We start from the raw sequence: 24717 nt of genomic DNA on the forward strand, positions 1-24717 counted from the left end.
CAGTTTGAAGTGCAGATTGCAAGATTTAATTTAAGAATATTTACATCCATATCACATGATCCATGTAGTAATTACAGCTGTTTTCTTGGCCAGCTGTGTGTCTGCATCATCAGTTCATGTACAGAGAAGCTAGCTACAATACTACAAAATAACCAGACGGAAGTTCTCCAACCTTTTGAGTAGGGAGAGACCTGGGCACAACCTAACACTTTTAGGTTTTTATCATGTACACAAATTATAATAAATATTTTTAATTCACAAAGATGATGTCTTTGGTTTACTATGTATATCACCAGTACCAGTACTGTTCTAGGACATTCCTGGTGATATCAGTTCAAAAGCATCCAAAAGGTTGGGAAATTGACCAAAAAAAGTTAGGTATGGTAGGTGAATTCAAAATAATTAAGATTTTTCATCTGATAATCGTCCTGTGGAAATTGTCTATATTTTGTCTAACCGGGTATGACACCATTAATATATTATGAATGTCTTGTAAGGCATGGATAAGAGTGAGTACTACATAGGACAGAATAAGTGGATGATACTCATGGAAAAAACAACCTTACATGAAACGTTTGTGCGGTTGATGCATTTATAATAGGCGAGGGCTTGTTGTAACACAATGTTACAATGTGCCCCACATTGTGCTAGTTGTATTTCAGCAAAGCAAGTTGCTATAATACACAAGTGAAAACACACACATCATTCTTGCTCAAATACAAGATGCAAAATTCCCATGTTTCAACATGCTAAGGTGTGCTCTGGTCTCCCCTTATAGATAATATTACTAAAGGCATATGCTGGGTTTGTCAAATTCTTCCTGAGAATGATCGCCATTCAGAATGGTGATTCCTAACATAATAATTTCCATAAAAATGAGAATCCCACTATAAAATGCAGACAGAGCAAGACCCTCAGCAGATTGATTATCCATGTTTCAATGCCAGTCTTCCCTTAAGCATGTATGTTTCAACAAGTAGTGCCAGTATATTTCAACATTACAACCTTTGCACAATTAAGTTAGGATGCAAAAAAGACACAATTTGAATAGTCCAGTGATCAGTGTTACAGCACTTCCATTGAGAGTACAGTGATTACAGTATTGCATCATCTGCTAGATTTTTGTTAAATAATACAGTACAAGGATGATTTACTTAAGTAACATACTGCACGTATCAGTGATTACATTGATAATCAAGGAAAACATAATGCAAACTGAGGGTCTAATGTGCTCTGGAATTTTTACAACATAAATCCCTTCAAAAGAAAGGAGGAATGATGGAAGTTTTCCATATCTAGACAACAGAAGACAAACTTTATAGCAAATCAAACAGTAGTCTCAGATTAAATGACTGAATTGAAATAGTGCCAAAAGATAAAACAATAGGTTTCAGAATATGTATGCTTTACAACACTACAAAGATACATTTCACCAAAGAGCAAGACATTTCAGGTCCATAATTCCCATGTTATTGTTGGAAAGCAGTTAGTATATCATGTGCACACTTCTATAATTTGCCACTCAGTAAACTTCCCCTCTCACCTGAAAAAAAGATTTCTTCAAAGCAACATGGATAGACATCCCAATACTAAAATCATATAATGGAAGTGATCAACATGAAATGGGACAGTGATAGAGCAAGAATGGTGATACATTCCACAGCATGCTACATCTACATATGTGCATAGACTAGATCATTTTAGAAATTGAACTGCTGAAATCAAACTTAAATTATTGACACTAATTGCCTATTGATCCACATTTGACACAAAAACAGAAGAGTTCTGTGCCACATCATAACATGAATTCTGCATGCCATAACCAAAGCCATTAAAAAGTGATGTGTATGCTCCATGCCGAAGGCTTAATCCATTACCTCTTGAAGTCTCATATTGTGCATGTTTCTATTTTTTGTGTTGTGTTAATAGTCCAGTTACGGGGAAACCCATGTCATCCAAAGCTTTAACCAAGTGGTCATGCAATCTTATTCTCATCGTGGTCGTTCGAGCAACATGCAAGCTGGCTAGATATTCTGACTAAAATGTAATAGACGATGCGGAATACCTTTCGTATAAAACAGAAAATGATTTTGTAATAATAAACAAAACAAAAAAAACACCCATGATCTAAGTTTTAATTTCCTCCCATTGACCAAAAAAAAAAGAAAAAAAAAGAAATTCAAAATGTAATTCTCATTTAACTATCTTCTATTTCCTCTAGCCTCAGCTGTTTCCTCAGCTGCTTCAGGTTGCAGTGAAGCACGTAGAGTATGAAGGACAATCCAGCAGGGTGACTGCTCCAGACCCCATGCCCAACATCCCTCAAAACCATGTCAACCCCAAGATCAAGAATGATTTAGCATTTTCTCCCTATCTTGTCTTCAATATATTGGCATGTAATAAAACTTCTAAACTGCATAATTCTTAGAGGCAGCTTCCAATTCATGATTGGTTTTTTTTAAGTGCTGCAGTTTTATAATATTTAAGGCATGTAAACCACCTTGTTTCAGTGCAAACAAACCCTGCACAATGTGACTTCAACCAGAACCAGTTGAAGAAATGTTTTTCTTTTAAAAACATAAGCACTGTCACAACACACATTTTATGTGTAGATAACTGAATCACTTCCAGATAATGAAACTGCAGTTACGACCTTGAGTCTTTGCAGGCATTCCAGATAACCTTTCCAGACACATAAAGCTGTGCCGTTTCAGTGGCTCAGCAGTTTTCTCGACAGCAGTTGTGTAAAGAAGGATAAAGTAACTTTTGAATTCCAGGACAGTGAAAAGGTTTCCTGTACACAGCAGTTAGCACACACTGCTTGTCAAAGCAGAAAGCAATCCAGACTGAAATATACTGCTGGAGCCATTGACACTACTTGGTTGCGCTAGGCCAAGAATGCCATCTTCCTTAATTCTTGGCTCAGTCTAATGTTCCAAACACATGCAAATGCAGACATATGAGAGCAATGTGTGAAATGATGATGCTTCAGTTTTTCTCCGCTGAAACAGACCGGGCTTTTGCGTTGTATGCCATTTAATGTGGCAGTAAAATGAGATGGTATTCAAAAGTACATGCAAAACCTAGCTTATATTTACAATATATTGTTTACACAGTGAAATGAACCACCATATCTGACATTTGATTACCATGTTACACAGAATTTGAAGAATTTTTTAGCATGAAATTTATAATTTCATATAAATACATTTAAATATGTTCATAAAATACAATAATTAGAAGTAAAACAAGGCAATGCTTAGTACAATTGTTATTTTTGCTTTGCTATGTTTGTATTTTTGTCAAACGTATTCAAGGAGTGTCAGATATGATGATTCATTTTGAGAGTGAGATTTCAATGAATAATGAGAGAACTGGCTACGCTTCAGAGAAATGTACACTGTTCTCTATTCAACAGTCATTATTTTATGTTGTCTGTATAGTTGGTGTGCAAACCCCAAACTCTCATTTAACGCATTCATTTAAAAAATCCTCTCTGTAGGTTGCAGCACAATTATGCTCTGCAGATTGAGTAATGCTTCTGTACTGGCCTTGCAGTGGGCCAGTTAGTGGTCATTTGTGGTGGCTTTGTAGCAGGACACTTCAGTCATCGAGCTCATGAACAGCACTCTTGTTCTCATCAGAGGTGTGCAGGCTACTTCCAGGTTCCTGGCTTGAAGACCGCATATTGGCCCTTGATGACCTCTGCCTGCGGGTCCCATTGCAGATGCAGCGCAGCAGGTTTTTGAAGGTCAGCCACATCTCCTCATCCTTGTAGGAGTAGATAATGGGGTTCATGACAGAGTTGAGTACGGCCAGGAGGAGAAGCCAACGTTTGAAGCTTGTCAGCTTACACTGCTCGTGGCAGTTCACGCCATCCAGCAGCAGCACAATGAGCCCTGGGGTCCAGCAGATCACAAATGCCCCTAAGAAGAACAACCACATAGAAACATAAATAAACACGCAAAAATGTAATCATCACAATCCTACAGACATGTGTAAAATTAAATTCAACACATCTCAGAGCAGGATTCCTTCCACAAAGACTTTTTCAATATATTTAGTTTCATAGTTTCAGTGAAGAAAGTACTTTTGACAGTTTTACAGGAAACCACTCTTTCAAAGTAGACATTAAATTATTTTTCCACATCTGAACTGCAGTTGTCTAGTTGGTAAGGTAGTTATAAGTTCATGGTTATCATGTCTATCTCAGAGTGTAGTCCCTTTGCTAACTGTTAAGCAAGATGGCGCTGGCTTAAAATTGATGCTTTGACCTTGAAGGCGTGTTGCTTCACAAATGAATGGGATAGGGTTTGTGCTTACTGGATAACCCCTTTCCATACAGAACAAACAAACTCTTACTTTACTTTCAAGACAGTCCCAGGATAATCCTTTCTAGTGAGAGGTCCTACACGCCTTTCCCTTCAAAATATCAATCCCAATATTAATCAGCATGTCTGACCACTTTTTGAGAGAATTGTTCCACAGGTAATTTTAATTTTAATACCTGAACTAATACTGTACTCACATAGCCATGCCATCTTAAAACATGGCATAACACCCAGGTTATATCATATTCATTAGCTAGCTGAATGTAGTTACATTTACCTCATTTTATATATAAAGTATGAGAGGAGCATCATGGGAGATGAGAATTGTTAAAAATGTATGTACAAAAAGCTAACATTAAAAAGCATTCTTGTGGGGTGGTCCCTGGCCCCTAACTATACCAGGAGTGTCAAGATACCAGACCCAGAGGTCTAATTAAGTTATATTTGCAGTGCATTGATTTTGATTGATTAATTTGTTTCTAAGCCTAAACAGACTACTCAATGAAAGACAACCAGCAGACCCAGCCCCTCCAAGACTTGAGTTTGGCACACACACACCAAATATAGACAATTTTCCAGTTGACAAAGACTATTCTGTATCCCAGAGCTCAACATGCTGAGACACAGAGCAGGAACGGCAGGAAACAGAGAGAATGGTGCGTGCATTGACTTGCCCTGCTTACACTCACTAACCCAGGCGAACCAAAACAATTTAGGAGGAATACACAAACACAATGACTGTACAGTAAAAACCGAGATTTGTGGTAAACCGTGAAAAGGCAATATGTGGTGTGGAGCTTGAAACATTTTTTATAATGCACTAATTAGACAGGCTCCTTTGTAGCTGATGGTATACTCTCCACTCCTGTGCATATTCATCCCTTCTAATCAAGTCAAACAGGTGGGTTAGAGGCAAACAGCACATGGCTCCAGTTCAAAAGTATGCATACACCAGGCTTTCATACACTGGAGAACATATACAAACAAAAAATATTATCAATCATTTTTCCATTATGAATACAAAGGGGAAAAACGCTCTCTGTAAGTCTTTTATAAAATAATATGCATACTATATGTTTCCAAATGAAAGGATGCTGCTTGCTCCCTTGTCGTGGATTATACACCATTTTACTAAAAATCTACAGCTTTAGTGTATTTTGTCATCGGTTAGCGTAGGTAAAAAGCTGCTTTGAACAGACAATGGTCAATTCAATGTGACTGCTCAAGCTCACACTAGCCTGTCACCTGACTTTAACCAAATTAACCAAAGCAAGAGAAAGCTAGATAGCCAAATTAATCTTGGGAATACCATCTTTTACTTAACTAGCTGGTAAACATACAAATAAAACATGCCAATTAGCAAAATGAATGCTAAAATGATTAAGACTGACATGTGTAGCCAGATGAATGCAATGGGCATGTAAATACCATACATTAAATTAGATTAAATTAGACATTAGATGGCAGTATGAACCTTATACAGTCCCAGTTGTGATTACCATATACTATATGTGTCAACTACAGTCAAAATGTAAAAGCCATTCATGCCAAAAAAATAATTATATATATATATATATATATATATATATATATATATATATATATATATATTACAGCTACAACTTACCCCTACACTGAACTAAACACAGGTTAGTGATACGAGTGTTTTATCAGTTTATCTGACCTGCAGATAATATGTGCTATATGCTTGTACTCATGCAGTGACAGGTGGGGAAAATGCTTTATAAAGCATCCAGACCAGTTTAACCAGTTTTTCCATTAGGTTTCAGTCATAACACAAGCCATTTACTTGTTCCTGAAGGAGAAAGAAAGCGGTTTAACAATGCCTGTAAGAATAATGGTTGCTTATACAGTAGCTTGGTACATAGAATTTGTTTGAAACCATTTTGCAAAACTTTAATCTTGTGTATTTGGATTTGTATTGGGCCTGTTGCTTATGACTATGAAATGGCATGCCCTAACACAGCCACAGTAACTATCAAAGCAGCTGGTGCATGTCTGTGTATTAAACAAACATTATAAAGAGGCAGGGACACAGGCCACAGGAAAGAAGTGCTAAGGACCTCATCTAAGCAATGCCTCCAGATATGTGCTCACCGATATGTGTTCCAAGTATTTGTGCATGATAGAATTCAAAGTGATATGCAAACTGCTATTCAATTCATAATATAGGTACTAAATGGGCGACTAAATCCAAAATTATATTTGCATAATACTTAATATGCTGGAGGCTGGAGTGAGTTTTTTGAACCAATGGTGCTCCTCGGTGGGGGTGAGCTTTTCAGAGTGGTGACTAAAATACAGCATTTCTACACTGCATGGAAGGAACTGCAGTCTGTCTGTAGTCAGAATTAAGTATTTAAAATATTAATAATTATGGACCATAAAACAATGGCCAAAAGAACCCCTCTTCATTGAGGTAAGAGCACTGAACTGAAATTATGCATCAGTACCACACCAAAAATAATATTGTGAATGTTGGAAATGAATGTCCAACTGTTCTAGAAATAAAGATATTCAAAGTAGACCTTTAGAACCATCTACCAATCTATGCATGTTTGTATTGTTGACACAGCTAGAAATTTGCAAAATGTTAAACATATATTAATAAATTAGTGTAGTGGGCCTCACTCCTGGTCCCAGAGAGCTGCAGGGTCCGCTGGTTTTTGTTGTGACCAGCACATGATTAATTGATCAATTAAACAGTTAATTACAGAGTAACTGACCTCACCTGTCTGAATTTGTTGCTCATACTAATGTGAAAACAAAAAACCAACGTTAGATGGACCACACACAGCAAATTGTCTATATGTACTCTTTGAGAGATCATGGGGGACATTTCACTGTGTTAATGTCTGCTTGGTGTAAGAAATCTGACACGAGTAAACTTGTGATTACAATAAACCTCGTATTACTAGTACACCTAAATTGAGGATGTAAATCCCACTACTATTGTGCCTCATTCTCATTCAATCCCACCCCTCCTTCTCAAGGCCAACACATTCTCATTTCCCATTTGAATGGTTCTCTCTTTACTCATAGTTACATGAACTCAATGGTTTTGGCAGCAAATTACAGTATATCGCTGACATTCTATAAAGAATGCAAAGTTTCATAAAATACAGATTTAATCCTGTGAACCCAACTGACTATGTGTTAGCAGGATTACAGACCCCCCCCCCACAAAAAAAAGAAAAAATGCCTTTCATCCATATCACATGGCCATTAGCCTTAAATTAATGTAGTAATGTAGCTACTTCTTGGAAGCTGGTCGATCCCAAATTAACATTAAAAAATCATATACAAAGATTAAAGACAAGACTATAGCATCACGCCTTATGTAATATTTATGAACATGCCAGTGTCCTGGCCTCAAGAAATTCCATTATGATTAGATACACTCAAATTTCCATTTGAAGGACCTTCTCACATTGTCAGGGAAACACAGCTACTATATTTGTGGATTTGTTAAACCTCACCTCTCATAAGAGAATTCGATTTTGGTATGCGACACACTCAAGTTCTTCTTAAAGCAAACGATAAGATAAGACTTACAGTTGCCTCATACAGTCACAAGGTTCAATATCTTCAAGAAAACAATGTGCAACACCTGAAAGTGAATATATGGAGAAAACACAAGAACTCACCTAACACGGTCATCACCGTCTTTATGAGTCTTATTGGGGTCCGCCTGCGGTTTAAGGAACCACGCGTATGAGAGGACAGGACAGCCGTTTTCCTTTTGACATACGTGTAAATCTTCAGATAGATTGATAACATGACCAGGAACAATACCAGGTTTGACACAGACCAAAAAATTAGGTAGCTCCGGCTGTAGATGGGGGCCAGTTGAGAGCACGTCTTCAGGTGACAAATGCAATTCCATCCTAGGCTAGGCACGGCACCCATAAATATGGAAATGGCCCACACTAGCACGATCAGTAAAGTCACTCGCCTCTTAGTGAGGTTGCTGTGAACCTTCCAATTCAAGACAGCAATGTAGCGCTCAAATGCAATCACTAGCAGGTTAGTCAAGGAGGCCGAGAGACTAATGTCCAGCAGGCTTTGGCGAAAGAAGTACATCTGCACACTGAGCGTTCTGGACACTGCACCTGTGTTGAACATAAGGTACACATAGGCTAATCCAGCTAGGAAGTCTGAGGCAGCCAGGTTCGCTAGAAGGTAGTAAAAGGGGTAGTGGAACCTCTTGTTGGTAACTACCACAGCAATGACCATGGCATTGGAGAACAGAATAAAACAGCAGAAGACAGAGCCAAAACTCTGGACAATGTTGAGTCTTATGGAATTCCAGCTGTCACTTTTATGCTTGCTGTTGTTGTAAAAGAAGTCCATAGACATGTTATAGAAGCATTCGTTGGTCTGATTTTCCATCTTTGTATTTACTCCTGAAAGACACAGAAACATTACCATTCCACACAGATGTAAACAGCATTGGAGGCAAATGCTGATAACTTTTGAAGGTAAATGCTGATAAACGCTGGGACACACACTTTACTACGAATGGGTGCCACATTCATATCAAAACTGAATGATGATATCCAGCTGGATAATATGGACCACTCTCAAAGTATAGTTTAAAAAGCACAAGAAGTATGATGACAATAATAGCAGGTGGTGATTCCATAAAAGTTTCAATGTAGATGCAGGACTTCCAAGGTCATGTCTTCAAACAGAATAATGAATTAAAAAATGGGGCATGGGGCATGCAGTCAATTTGGCTGAAATAGCCCGTTCAGAACTACAGATAAACTGCATTAACCAAGATGACCGTAAAGTTGACGCTCATACACCCAAAGCAAAGGTCCCCGGGGGATACAATCATGTTCACTTACAGCAAGAAACGTATGCTTTCCAGTAATTCTAATATAATTAAAAACAAAAAACACAAAATCTAATACTTAATATCTGTGAACAGTACATTAAACAGTAAACCGATTGTAAAACTCCTTGCGCCATGTTTTCTGTAAGGGGCAGGCCCCATTAGAATAGTGTAGGCTAAATGCATCTGTTCTTGTAATAATACAATATTTTAGCATGCATTTGAATTACTGGGCATGCTGTAATTACATTAAAATAAATACAAATGTGTCGGATACAGATCAAAACAATGATTCAGATTCCAGGTAAATGATTTTTCTTTTAGGAAAAAATAAGTTTAGGACATAAATAACCTTCATAGCCATTCCCTACTGCCTTAAATATCTCCAGTATTTGTCCGGCACGCTGTACCGTATTAAAATACGTATAACCACTTTACATGCGCTTAAATCGCTACATTTTAGACCAGGTTTTATGGACCAAGTCTGCTTCGTTATGTTGTCAACAGAACTAGGCTACTTTAAAAAAATGTGCGTATAGGCAGGTATTTTACTTCACGTTGTCGGTTAATGATACAACAACAGGTAAGAAGAGCATATAGGCTCAATCCTTTTTCTTTATTTCACAACAAACATGTGAGATGCGCCCACTAGCTACACATTTTACTGCTCAAACGCTTTTCCTCCACATTTTAGCTATAGCCTATAACCTTTAACTAACACTCTAATTTATTAGCCTTGTTTCTTATGTTCGAATGTTGAAACCTAACCGTAACCCGCAGGCGTTTAACATAGGCTAGTTAATTACCTGAAAGACTATAGATTCAGACAAAGCAGGTTACTTACCAGTTGAATGTTACCTTGTTTTGGCCGAAACAATTTATATTTTTTTGTTATTTTGATAACGCCGTTTAAGTCGTTCCGGGACTCACATCCAGCACAATCTCCATTCTATTCGTGCGAACGAAGGAGGAAGGACAAGTGCGATTCGTTTGCGAAAGTTTGGCAAGAACACTGACGTGGGTGTGGGTGCGAGAGTGGTTGGAATGCAAAGAACCACGAGCCCTTGCCTCGACTTGGGTAGATGTTTTTTTCCCGCAAACTCCCGTAAATAAATTATGAATACAAATTAATGACTGCCTCTGTAATCTTTTGCGAACTTGCACCATGAACAAGCTTGCGTTTCCTGCCTGCCATAGCTAGTATATACGAATTGAAAGTAGGCTACTGAATTCATGTGTTGTAATACATTGGTATTCTGTTGTCTTATCTTAAAAAGAAAATACATTTCAACCGTGTTTAAAGTACTGTATATAATCATATCAAGATACGTGTTAAAACTATGTTCTCATTCACTAAGGCTCCCGGTCGCGGAATGTCAGTATTTGCCATTAGATAGAAAGCCATTCTTCATGCATTCTTCATAAGACCTGAGCTCATAAATGTAAGTTCCAGTGTTAATTCATGAAAGCAAACCCAAGTGGCCTACATTTATTTTCTACAACCTGAGCTTTTAAGGGTTTTCAATTGAAATGGTTTGAATTTAAATTGTGAGTTTTCTTTCCAACAAGAGTCACACTGCATTCACCAAAACAAATAAATAAATCCTTGTAATGAAATGTATGTGCTTAAAATAAAAGAGTAATATCTTCAAACTGCCATCTGTCTTCTTAACACTCTCCCCATGGAACTGTGGCACTGAACAGGAGGGAACGTGGGGACATTTTAAATACTTGTATTATGTATTGGGGGGGGGGGGGGGCAACATTACAGTGATATTTACTGTAGTAAGAAATGCTCAGTAAAATTAATGACTCATGCTTAATAAAAGTCTCTGTTATGCATCAGTATGAAAATCAGCCAGGTATTGGCTTGCTCAGACACCCTGTGATGTCTTTAGCTACCCAAGGCTTGCTTCTTTACCTTCTCAAATACAAACTAAAATAGGACACTATACCATATAATTGTCCTTCCTTTTCAGACTAATCATGCAACGTAACTGGATTAGATAGCTGCAGTACTGTATATAGGCAATTCCAGCAGATGTGACATTTGGACACAAAATGACAAACAAAATCCCTCAGAAAAATTACTCTTCTAATATGATGAAATGTTTTAATGCATATTATCATAGCATCCACTTCGCTGAGGGGAGGGGCCAGAAAATGTGACAAATAACTATGGATGTGATGCAAAAATACAGGTATTTTGGGGAGACTATACACTTTCTAAAAACTCTTTATGATTACTCGGAGGGTAATCATAAAAAGAGGAAGGTAGTCGCATACTAATATGGAGAGCATAATAGTGTGCGACTACCTTCCTATTTCTATGATTACCCTCCGTTAGCGCCTTGCTGCATTCCCATAATTGAGGCATCAGTGTAAACACAAAGTAACCAAGCCTTTGTTTAGCAAGCAGACAAGTTACTGTAAACAATGGAGTGCCTCTCCATCCCCAAGTACTTTATTATATACATTTTTACAAATTATTTTTCATTACACAATAAATGGCTACTTATTATTATTATTACTTATAAATGGCTAATGCTGAGCAGATATATATTTTCCCTAGACATTAGTTTCATAATGTGGAATACATCATTAAACAGAACATTGTCACTAAGAGCTTTTACATGCTCCCTGTGGAACAGTTATTGCTATTATCTTGAATGTGTTTCTTATACAATATAGCATGTTATTTCAGGCAGTGCTATACATTCAGTGACCATTTTACCATGTAGACCTGTACACCAGCTTGTTACTGTAAATATCTCATCAATCAATCATTTGGCAGCAATTGCATGCATAAAAGCATGCAGACATGGTCAAGAGGTTAATTTGTTGTTCAGACCAAACATCAGAATGGGGAAGAAATTCAGATCCTCTTTGAATAGGATCTAAGAGACTTTGACCGTGGAATGATTGTTGGTGCCAGATGAAGTAGTTTGAGTATCTCAGAAACTGCTGATCTCCTGCGATTTTCACACAAAACAGTCTCTAAACTTTGGAGATAATGGTGCGAAAAACAAAAAACATCCAGTGATCAAACGCATTGTTAATGAGTGGGGTCAGTGAAGAAGGGCCAGACTGGTTCAAGCTGACAGGAAGGCGACAGTACTCAAATAACCATACATTACAACAGAGGTAAGCAGAAGAGCATCTCTGAACACACAACACGTAACCCTTGAAGTGGATGACTAGTAAGTCTAAAAATAATTTGAATAAATACCTAATAAAGTGGTCACTGAGTGTATATGCTGTAGTCCCTTGCCAAGTCTTCACTTCGTCCAGTAGTCTTTACTGTTTTTTGTTGTTGTTGTCCGTTGCCTTCAACTAATAAGTAAGATGTCATCATCTTTTGGAGGCCTGCATGAATGAAACAGCTTTAATTAGACTGAATCTTCTACATATCTTTCAGATGGGTGATTTATACACATTACATTCCTCACCAAAATGTTTGCAAGACATGTTCACAAAAACTGCAAAAGGAGTACAAAATACCTTCCACATGGAAGGGTACAATGATATCATGGAGGTGCCTTTCTCAGTATAAGGCATTTAAAAGGACAATGCATTATTCAATCTCCCAAGAGACTTATGGAAGATAATATGGGCTTCCATTTTAAGGCTAGGAATTGTGCAGGACTGAACTGGGCCACGACTTCTAGCAGGCACACCACAGCCATCATGTCTCCATTTCTCCATCACAGGAGGAAATTCACTTAGATTGTAATCCATCCCCTGCTTAATGTGACAAAATTTAATTTATCAGCAGTTTTTCTCCTGTTACATCACATTCTGTTAAGGATAAAAGTATGTCAGTAAAGTGGAGCCAAATTTCAACATCATTGTGAATAAATACTGAATATGAACACTTTTATATTTTAACTCTTATGGTAATGAGATCTATAATCAAGAAATGCAAAGATAAATATGAATAAAATGCATCTCACGAATAACCTCAAACCAAAACCTACACAAATGAAACGAGAGAAAGCACTTTCCTCGTTTTGACTAATCCTATCAGCTCAGCTTTCAAAAACTTAAAACAATTATCTCAATTTACATCAACATCAATTTGCCAGTAAAGAATACTGAGATACAGTAAACACTCGTCAGTTGTATTTTAAGCAATTTGGAGCATGTGTCTCCTGATTCTTGATGTATAATTTTCATATACACTCAGTGAGCACTTTATTCGGTATTTATTAGACTTCTTTTTTAGACTTCTACTGCTGTAGCCTATCCACTTAAAGTTATGATGTGTTGTGTGTTCAGAGATGCTCTTCTGCATACCACTTTTTTAACCACTTTTTTAAGCTTTTACCAGTCTGGCCATTCTCCTCTTACATCCCTCATTACCAAGGCATTTCTATCTGACGAACTGCTGCTCACAGGATTATTTATTGTTTTTTGCACCATTCTTTGCAAACTCTATTCTTTGCAAACTCCACTAGTGTGCGTGAAAATCCCAGGAGATCAGCAGTTTCTGAAATACTCACCTGAACCTCGCTGTCTGCCACCAAAAATCATTCCACGGTCAAAGTCACTTAGTTCAAATTTTTTCCCCATTCTGATGGTTGATATGAACATTAACTGAAGCTCCTGACCCGTATCTACATGATTGTATGCATTGCACTGCTGCCACACAATTGGCTTATTAGATAATCGCATTAATAAGACGGTGCAATAAAGTAATGTTCCTAATAAAGTACCCGGTGAGTGTATTTCCCATAGCAAATTGATGGACTGATGACAGAAAAAACAAGCACTATGAATTTTTGGCACTTAACATTTGAAATCCTCCTACACAGGTACCTCACATGCTGTTGAACAGAAATCAAACATAAAAATGATAAAATGATTGAATTGCATTTATTTTGTTCCATACAAATGAGAAACAAGGTATAAACAAGCAATATGGTGTGCTGTGGTTATTGTAAGTCCAGGCTTGTGGGAGCATAGCTTATCGATCAGTGGCCACGTTGTTAGGTGTTAGGCTCCTCCATACAGCGAATCATATAACTGCAACTCAATATTATTTGACCCAAAAACTGCCTTTAGTGTGAGAGACTTCAGGACTACATTTGTCTACAGAGTTTTAATCATTGGCTGGATTGTCCAGGGTCTTGTGTAGAGATGTAAGCTGGTTTACATGCTTTGCTGAAAGAGTGCTCCCTGTGCTGTTGCAGTATTATATCCAGACAGTGGAGAATACTCTATTGCACAGGCATAGATAACGCGTGGCCAACTTGGCAGGAAAAGGAAATGCCGTCTCATGGGACCTCCACCAGCTAAGGGCGTCTTTAGTGAGTGATAGTGGGTAGGCCTTAGCAATGAGTCTCATGTGTCCTGTTCTTTATCTTGAGAGAGGAATGGGAGTGACTTAAATATGGGGAGAATATTCTTTTTTCCAGCACACTCTTGCATATCTCTGTCAAATCTTCACTATGTGTTTTAAGTTTCCTGACAATTGATATGTCACCAAAGCTGGTTTGTGTATACAATGGAGTGTCCACGGACAATCATTGGCTTGAGGGCCTTCGCCATTTCTTCTGTGTCAGTGATGTCCGTTTCACTGAAGGCACAAATATCGGTTCAACTTCTCCTCACCTGAGGACAGAGGAGAGCAGTGCAAATAGCCATCTGCTGTTTGAGGAATCTGTCGATTATCTCATATGCACGGTTTGACATAATAAGTGTGAGCAGAGATGATGAAAAAATGGCTCTCTTGCTCTCAAAGTCCATTCAATGCTTCTCCCAGTTTCCTTGGTCTCATTACTTGGTGGGCATTGCTTTGTCAGTGAAAAATGATTGGATGGTATACTATACTTGGACTAAAAGTCCTCATCTTCCTCAAGTTTTACAGCTTTGGTGCAGAGTGCGCTGGTTGCTTGCTACTACAGGCTGTTCAACTGCCGTTAGCAGCTGTGGCTGCTCTAATTTGTTTTCTTCCCTTGCCTCAGCCTTCACCGTGCTAACTAGCTAGGTGAATGGAAGCAAACATTTTTTTATTGGAAATTTACAAATCAATGAACCATACAAGTAACACATTTCTTTAAAAAAAATTAAATTAAATTTTAATCATAATGTAAAAAAGAAATATTAAATAAAAAAGTGCATGTATATATTTCAATTTCATGGTTTTAAGGATTCAATGTATATCTGGAGTTCATTGTAATATTTAAAAGGGTGGGGTTCTTAAAACTTTAGCTTTGTTTATAAAGAATTTAGCCAAAATAAGATCCAACTTTGTATCTTTTAACAAGGCTGCAACATAATGCATTTGTATGTCAATATTGGCCCAGTTTGACTCAACAGATTATCCAATTGTTTAAATTATTTCCAGAACAATTGTGAATGAGAGCATGTAACCAAAAGGTTCTGTTTCAAATATATCAGACAGAAAGCACATTAATTGTTGTCTGTCAGAATTAGCTAGCTAGCGATTTGCAGTGCTCAGTAAAATTGTCAGGAGTTTTCACTTACAAACCTGAAGACAGAATTAAACAAATCAATTTTAGGAATATGCACATCGATTCATAATAGCAGAAGATAAAAAACCGAAATTCCCAATAAAGAATAAAGTGCCTACTGAACGTACAATATGTACTTATGTATATATTACATATTTCTGAGTCTATTTCTAAACTTTAAAGGCAGTAGAAGGCAGTATTAGTGTTGTAACTGTATTGATATCACACCCAAAGGCAGACCAGTGACACACAACACAATTTCCCATTTGAAAGTCTGGTGGTGTGCACCTGTGACTTCCTCAGGTTTGCGGTTGTTATTATCGCAAGTAATACTAGAGTAGTAGAGTAGAAGTTTCAGTCTGTCCTCTGCTCAAGATGCTCACATTGAACCACAATGGACAATATGCTTGAAGGGACTAGTACGCAATGTGTAGTGCTACATTCTTGTCTTGATGCCTGCTTGTTTATTGAGACCATTACAGTCAAAAGGGAGGATTTTTCCCAGAGTCACCACGCACTTCCCTGTAATCAGCACATCATAGGGTGTGTCCACATTTTTCTGACCACTAATTTCATTTCTCATGCTACAGTGGGCTAACCTCAATGTGGAGGAAATGATCCTCTGCTGCCGATGAAAATCAGAGATTGTGCACTGTACCTTCTGCAGCAGCTGAACGACAGGCAGTCCATTTCCATTTCCCCAATGTCCTCAGAACAGGAGAAGTCCCTATGATCTTTAAGAAACTTCTGGAGATCTGTCATTGGAAAGCCAGTCTTCTGGTAATTCTATACAAAAATAAAAACACATTCTCAAATAAACAAAAAAAAAAAAAGCCATGGGGCTTATATTAACATTAAACACTGCAACTGATTGTAAATATAAACACACCGAGCACTTTATTAGGAACATTTCTACTTCATTACACCTACTTTAAAAAATAATAATAATACAGTGAGCAGCAGTTCTGCAGACAGAAATGCCTTCTTAATGAGAGATGTCACCATATCATAACTAAGTGAATAGGTTAAGCAGTAGAAGTCTAAAAAATAAAAAGGCCAGTTCATCAAAAATCAAGTGTCCATGCTTTAGCCTTCAAATTATATTTGCATCGCTGTAATATTTTGATGTGTGCCTGTGTGTGGACATGACTAATGACAGAGACAATATCTTGCTGTGGTACCTTGATGGTCTCGTAGGCATCAGTGATGAGTGCAATGAAGAGGCTGAGCACCATGTAAATGAACAGCGAAATGAAAGAGTACAGGTAGACTCTGCTGAAGAGCCACACCAGCATGCTCTTTTCCTGGAACTGAGCGAAGGTCGTGAACATATCGTCCCCGTTCACGAGAGAGAACAGGCACTCCGCCACCCGGCTTAGGCCTTCAAACTGCATCCCATGTGGAGGGGTGAAGCAGTGGGGGAGAGAAGCACAGAAAGACATTTAAACACAGTAAGTGATGTACTGTATACATTAAAGATACAATCATTCTATTAAATATTTCCCCTGTGTGAAACAAAATTCAATCAAGAGTCAAAACCAGAGGTGTCCAATCTTATCTGAAATGGGCCAGTGTGGGTGCAGCATTTTCGTTTAATTCAGCACTATAACACCTAATTCTGCTAGGTAACTAATCATGGTATTCAATCAAGACCAAGATACGTAGAATGAAGTGTCTTAGTGCTGGGATGAAACAAAAACCTGCACCTACACTGGCTTGTTTCCGATAACAAAAGGACAACCACCGATGAAGACAATACCGTGAAAATACCTTTAAATGCAAATATACTTGCTATCAACATCAGAAGATGGAAACAAAGACAAATTAATTGACATAGTCATTGGAAATTACTGATCTAACTGACCTGACTTATCTAAATAAAAATAAAAGTCAATTCACTTTGTTCAGTTATTTCCAATGCCATAAATGAAATCAATGAAATGTTTTCAACTAATTAGCTAAAGATAAAAACTGTTGAACATAATAGGAGCACTAACCCATACAACATTTTTGGGGACAATTAAAAACCATAAATCCATCTTATTTTTATTCTGCTTTTCAGTAATAAAACATCTGTAAGCAAATGCATCAAATGGATCAAGGCTATTAAAAACAACCTGAAATTTGCACACAAGAATCTGGAATGATCTGGTGAAAGTCTTCTTGGCTGGCAATTACCTCTCAAAACCTCCATGCAGACAAAATACATCACCCACCAAGAAAGCCTTTTTCCTCATATACTTTAGTTTTTAGATTTATATTCTGTGTTTCATCCCTTATTATTTCTTTACTATTATCTTGATTTTGAATGCTCAATTGTACTGGAAAACTAATGCTATTGCTGCAACACGCTTCAGCAATTCGAGAGCGTGCAGACTAGTTTGTGTGTCTTCTGAAATATGCAAAGCAAACTGCAGCTTCTCTTCACTTTCCATTTACTCTGCTGAACTGCAAAGTTGTTGTGCCAGAAGAGTGCAATGCGTTTACAGTTGATGCAGGTAGCCTGCTGGTGCCCAATGGTCCAGAGCAGGCAATGTTTGACACTGAGCTGTGTCAAACATTCTTAATGTCCTGAAAAGAGGCTGATAAAATGAAAAATCTATGTAGAAGCAGTAAAGGTGGTGGTGAAGGTACATACGTGGAATTTCAGATAGCCCAGTTTATCACTCATAGCAACAAGAAAAACATGTGTCTCTAGTGTGGCCATAAACCTAACTAAAATCAACAGTTGCCATGAAAAGAGGTATTCAGAACATGTAGAAATACTGCCATCTTGTGAAAGCATTTATCATTTCAGCCCATATTTTAGGGAAGTGTATCAATATGCTGGACAGGTTCTGATCAACGTGGCAGTTTAATGCAGGAATAGACAAGGTGGTCCTGGAGTGATGCATCTATCTACGATTGACTTGACAGTTTCACTGACTACCAAATGCATGGTGACCAATCCCCCAACCCTCCTGGTGACTGCATAAGTATAATAAGACAAGTATAATAATGAGTTTATTTATGCAGTTGGGGGTTTGGATGGAGCAAAAACACCTTTTCATGGTAAGGCCCAAGGACGATCCATCCACAGAAGGTGTAGCCCAGGTAGATCATCCCTGCACAGCAGCAGAAGCGCAGGACCTTAGGGAATGCTGCCTTCATGGTAAGAATGAGCACCTGGAAATCGGATAAAATTGTGCTGAATCACTTTGGGAAGTCCTAGAGTAAAGACTTGGGATATGCTCAGATGGGATGTGCTCTCTTACATTGTACTTCTGAAAATATCCAAGGTATCGGATTACTCCCACCCACACCATTAGGGTTGAGGTCCCCAGGAAGATGCTGCAGACGTCATAGCTGGTCATACTCTATAGGGATCAAAAGAAAGAATAACATGAGTGAATTCTTAAATTGACTGTAAGATGAAAGGACCACAATTTTAGTTTACAAGATTAATTGCTCTTCAACTTTTGCAGCTTTCTGAACTCAACTGCCCTGTCTCTCCACCTCTGGACACAGCTCTCTCATTCCAAAGTCTACATCTAATTAATTTAAGCTTTGTGAAAGTCTTAATATCTTTACCTTTCCATTGACAGCAGAATGCCTGCCAATTTTCTTCAAGATTAAAAATACATAGCAATAAAACAGGCCTGAATATATTGCAGTACTATAAGAAAGGTGCACTATAGAACAGGTTTCAACATTAAGCTTCCTGGAATAGGCAACAAAACAATAAACGGAGTAGTGAGCAATAAGACCATTGCCTTCTGTGACTAAACAGTAACCAGATCATCAGGTAGTCATCAAGTTATTGTCCTGTAATAAAATAGTTTCAAGTCATTTCCAGCATGTGAAACAACATGCATACGTATATACTAAATGATACAATTCAGTGACAAAACAATTCTAACAGTCATTTGGTTACACATTAAATGTCATTCAGCACGCACAAAAGAAGTGAACTGGCTTTTGAAATGTATAATTTCACAGCACATTGAAATTATGTGCTGTAAGGGCATATTCCTGTAAGGGCATATTCATGTAAGAGTATACTTGCTAGGCAACGTTTTCTGGCTATGTCTAAAAACTGTAACTTAAAAGATAAGTTAAATAAACATTGTAGAGTAACTTGAAAGAACCACACTACATTAAATTGCAAGAAAACAAAGTATTGGCAATCCCATGCAATAATCAAAATGGTTATAGTCATGGTCTGTCAAGACTGACCACGAACAGAGAAGAACAAGGAACACTGCAAGGCAAAGGTCTTCAGCCTGCAATTAAAAACAAAAATCACAAATCCAACTACCTTAGACTGTATTTCCATCTTCAGTATAGACCCCACTATTGCCATTATGTCACTGATGATGACCAAGATGTACCACCCATTGAAAAAATGCTTTTGGTCAGCTTTGCACACTTTACGTTTGTAGTTCACATGAAAGAATGTGGAAAATCTCTGTGAAGGAAAGGCAAACACATGTCAAACAATGGTGCACCACTATGCTATCTGATCAATAATCCGGGACATTCATAAGACTATCTATACCACAAGGGTGCCATATGCATTTCAGACTTTACTAGAAATCTACTGTTTCAATAGGCCCAAAGAGAAAGGGCAAGGTTTACCTTAAGTAATTTCATTGCCAGCACAATTGATCGGGTGCAAAGTACTGCAGAGGTCAGACACACCAAAATAACGAAGCCGTCAAACACCAGAAGGTAATGGCTGTTCTTCCGAGCTAAAATAGAAAAGCATTTCTCTTAACATAACATCTCCACACAGGGGAGAAACTATGCCTTCTCCAGAACATTTGTGAATAAAATGAACCAATCATCCAATGAATATCTGGTGCATTTTATTTCCAAAAGAATAAAAAATGAACTTATTAGCCTTATTAGTATGCAGCGGAATAAGGGTTGACTTTGTATGCAAAAAAAGACCACGCTTACCAGTTCCTGATATCTTCCAGTTTTTGCAAGCACTGCTTATTGCATCAATGTCAAAAAAGATTTTAATTTTTCCACTATGAGAATGGTTATCAAAAGTAATCTGCAAACAAAATAAAGTCATAATAATACTCACAGAGGCATTTAAAATATGCATCCTGGGGTGGTATTCATCTAAACATGTTACTTAAGCTCCTCAGACCCTGTGACCTCAAACAGGATAAAGTTTCCTTTAAAAATGAGACATTCAATTAAAATATATTAAATAAAATATATGTTTGAGTATGTTTTCACCGCAACATGTTTTTGTCATCCAAGACACTTGTATTATGTCAAAAAATTGAAAATGCTTAAACTATCCTGGGTCTTTTGGAGGTTAACCAACTTACCGTCACAAAGAATGTGTAACAGTCTGGCAACTCACGGGAGCGAACTGTTTGTAGGTTGATTCCTTTAAGCTGGAAGGAGATCTTAACATCTATAAGCCTGCATTACAAAAAAGAGAATAAAGTGATCTACAGTATTTATTTTGATAAATACTCAAATATATTTGTGTCAATAAAAATATCTCCCTAAATTTACCTGTAAAAATCAAGGACAAAAAATGATTCATTGTTTGTTTTCCAGCTGTCGAGACTTGTAGGATCAAGTGACAAGCAAACTGCAAGATAAAAAGAAATGTGAAAAAACAGATTTTTGTCATGCTTAGACATTAAATGTTCCATATACAGTGAGCTCCAGAATTATTGGCACTCTTTATCAGCATTTAGTAAACAATACAGATAATAATCTATATGTTATGTTCAAACATATAGAAAAACTATATACTGTTATTTCAATACCTTTATTCTCATTATTCTGTGTTTTATTAAGTAATACATAGGTATCACAATTATTGGCACCCCTAACAATTATTACAGTCAAATATTTGATGTTTTGGCAGAAAATATTTTAAGTTCAGTACCCCTGGACCAGTGGTCAATGACATAATGACTTCCACAAAGTACCAGGAAATTTTAGAGGAAAACAGGATGGGAACAGCACCTGTTTCTATCTGGGCATCAATATCATAAGACTCATCGGATGGCTCCACAGTGCCTCTCTTATAGTGTTCTTTACAGATGACTAGGGGCACCAGCTTACTGTCATCCTCGCCATAGCTCACAGGGCCCACGGAGAGGTTATTTAACTGGCTGTACTATAGGAAACACAAGTCACTGATTATCATTACTGATTAACATTAACATGATCTGATTTGACTCATGTCTGCCATTACTGATTTACCTACTTAAGCATCTGAAATAGGCTCCACAGTATTGACCATTTAACAGAACTAAATGCAGAGATGCACAATATTCATGTGATAGCCTTATGGAAAATGTGCGATTGAAAAGTTATTTTTAATTTAAGAAGGTAGTGTTAGTTAGTTTAATTTGCACATTGTTTAAAAAAAGGACATAGACAATGCAGGATTAGGCTAGAAAGGCTTATATGGGGCCTCACTCTCATCAGTAATAATAATAATAATAATAATAATAATAATAATAATAAATGCAACAAAACAAGAAAAATATATGTTAATATCACAAAATGCAACTGCAACAGGTAACAACCGGAAGACAACAACTGCTAAATACTTTGTATTTGGATAAAAAAATAAAAAGGATGAAAATCAGCTAGCAATACTCTGGGCCAATGTCCCAGAGGTTGTTCAAAGTAGCTCATATGTTTGTCATAAAAAGACAATGGCTATTATGTAATAGAAAATAAACTGGAAGGAAAGACAAACTTACCTGATCAAATACAAAAAACAGGCTGTCATAAAAATCCTGCTGTGAATACACTGCCACACTGTAGTCATCCTCATCAACTCCACTGTAATCCTTCAAAAACAGGCTCTTGAAGGCCATTGCATTCTCCTCCTTGTAGGAAACCACAAGCTGATTGTTCAGCCCAAAAAGGACAAGCTTTGAAAATGAAAGTAAACCATAAATATCTGTTGTATTTGTCCAGGGGCACTGTACTGGTCATACTGTACTACTGAATTCTAGATTGAAACCCACTATTACCCAGTACTTCAATTATTTTCAATGGTACCATGAGGTTTTGACAACACATGGTCCTGTGCTCTTAATGTCCACTATTGTATGGAGATATCTCTCCACCTCAGTAGCATGTATGTACAGTACTGCATCTGTCTGAAAAGATAGTCAGTCACTCAGATAACTGAAGCTACTCCATTACTGCTTATCATTTTAATGCACATGAATTCCAACATAGAAATCATTTCAGTTTAGTGGGAAATTAACAATCAACCGCCCATTAAAAAATGAATCATGCCATTACAGGTAACAATGGCCATTTGTTTATCAATACTTAATAATTTCTTAGTAATGGTCTTGAGGGTTACTGGGCCTCATTTACAGAGGGTATAGTCTGAATCAATATCTACACCACCTGTGTAGTGATCATGATGATTTTCAATATTTGCACCCCGAGTTTCCATGGAATCTGTCGGCGTGCTCTGTATTTGTCACATGGGTTCATGAAGTAATATTTCAGATCATCTTTCAGAATATCTTCTTCATTCGCCATATCGTGGATAATTGTAGAGCTGCAAGCCAATAAAAGTAGCTTCGTTCACGAGAGAAAAGGTATTCCACAACCTACATACGTGCTAAGAATGAAATAAAATGTATAATAAGAAAAACAATATCAAATAACGATACAACAGCTTATACCGCACAATGTCTTCATACCTAGAACCAAAAGTATGGCTGAAGTCATTACTTTTTTTCTGAACTCTCTTTTTACATTTTCAATAAAACCTTGACGAAAATGAACGTTTTAATATTCCGTATTACTAATAAACCGTTATTTTACCATCAACGAGACAACATTTAAAAAACAAAAATCGTCTCCCTTCGGTAACCACAACTCAGTCCCCGTCAACCACGGACTCATCGAAGAAGGCTGTTTCACCCCAGTTTAAGTTTACGCCACTTATTTTTTACATTTCCAAATGTACTGAAATTCGCTGAAATTAGGTCTGTCATCTATCTTGAAATTGGATGAGTTTGCCCAGGCAGCAGTAGTCTCTATAGTTTATAGTAATTTCATCCAGGAAACTGGATTGATATAAACTGCGACGTGTATTTTAGTTCTTTAGCAATTTTCCATTCCAGCTATCTTAAATTTGTTTATATTGAATGGGTGCCAAAGTCTGATATCCATAAATATTGTTTATCCATATGCTTTACTTACTTAAGCATATATTACTCATAGCATTCATATACCAAGTTCAACGTGCTGTTGTCGTACCCGTTTCACCTGTAACCAGTGTTAAACCTTTCACACCGCACTATCAATCTAACACAACATACACATATAGGAGAAACCCCTACCGTGCTGCATCAGTTCCTTCGTTAGTCCTATATTTCACAAAGAAATTCATATCATTGACCATAATCCTTTGAATGATATTTGTGCGTTAGGTTAGATTAGATAAATTAGTGGAACTGTGGAGTTTCAACCCGGCAGTCACGTGCATGCAATGTAGCCTACAGGGCATTGGCCTAGTGCCAAGGCGTAGACAATCAAAACGCGCATTTTCTTAACCTATACGAATTAAGTTTGTTATGGTCGCTACATGTAGCCTAACTTGATGTCGCAATCCCATATCACAGGGGTTCAAGTACCTAAACCGTTTAGATTATAGGAGATACATCTATGAATATAACAGTCAAGGACATATTATGCCCAATATGATGATGCAATTGGAAGTTGTATTGTATGTATTCATATGTTGCAATACTTGTCAATGCATTGCAATTAAGTGTCAGTCAGATCAATTTTTAAATAATATTAAGATGCTTCATATATATATACATAATGTATAAAATACATTTTCAAAAAAATTACAACCTTTTCCTAGACAAAATGTTACTGTTTAAGCTATATACTAATGATTATGCAGCCTCTAATATTTAAACCTGCAAAGTTTGAGGACATGGCCAGAGCTGAGAAATTACCCATTACTGTATATTGGACAATGGCTAATCACAAACTAATACAATGTGGAGGCCACTGCAGAAGTGTGAGAGAGAGAGAG

The 24717-nt window shown here is 37.3% G+C and overlaps 2 protein-coding genes across 3 annotated transcripts; both read right to left on the reverse strand.

Moving 5' to 3' along the window:
• Nucleotides 1-3: 3 nt before the first annotated feature.
• On the reverse strand, nucleotides 4-10281 carry lpar3 (lysophosphatidic acid receptor 3). 2 transcript variants are annotated; one of them, XM_061239149.1, is made up of 3 exons: nucleotides 10051-10281; nucleotides 8000-8758; nucleotides 4-3926 (listed from the first exon to the last, which is right to left on the reverse strand). In XM_061239149.1, exons 2-3 carry the CDS (start codon nucleotides 8742-8744, stop codon nucleotides 3604-3606), a joined length of 1068 nt encoding a protein of 355 aa, XP_061095133.1. In that variant the 5' UTR covers nucleotides 8745-8758; nucleotides 10051-10281; the 3' UTR covers nucleotides 4-3603. The 2 variants fall into 2 exon arrangements, with proteins under 2 accessions (XP_061095133.1, XP_061095132.1); XM_061239148.1 differs by having other exon boundaries at nucleotides 10037-10281.
• Nucleotides 10282-11285: 1004 nt separating this feature from the next.
• On the reverse strand, nucleotides 11286-24151 carry mcoln2 (mucolipin TRP cation channel 2). The gene is made up of 14 exons (XM_061239893.1): nucleotides 24011-24151; nucleotides 23064-23220; nucleotides 22400-22573; nucleotides 21651-21804; nucleotides 21189-21267; nucleotides 20996-21092; nucleotides 20610-20709; nucleotides 20286-20398; nucleotides 19966-20115; nucleotides 18923-19024; nucleotides 18711-18833; nucleotides 16850-17056; nucleotides 16327-16454; nucleotides 11286-12558 (listed from the first exon to the last, which is right to left on the reverse strand). Exons 1-14 carry the CDS (start codon nucleotides 24070-24072, stop codon nucleotides 12522-12524), a joined length of 1683 nt encoding a protein of 560 aa, XP_061095877.1. The 5' UTR covers nucleotides 24073-24151; the 3' UTR covers nucleotides 11286-12521.
• Nucleotides 24152-24717: the final 566 nt, after the last annotated feature.

The sequence above is a fragment of the Conger conger genome, chromosome 4, assembly GCF_963514075.1.
Source record: "Conger conger chromosome 4, fConCon1.1, whole genome shotgun sequence".
Taxonomy (NCBI): domain Eukaryota; kingdom Metazoa; phylum Chordata; class Actinopteri; order Anguilliformes; family Congridae; genus Conger; species Conger conger.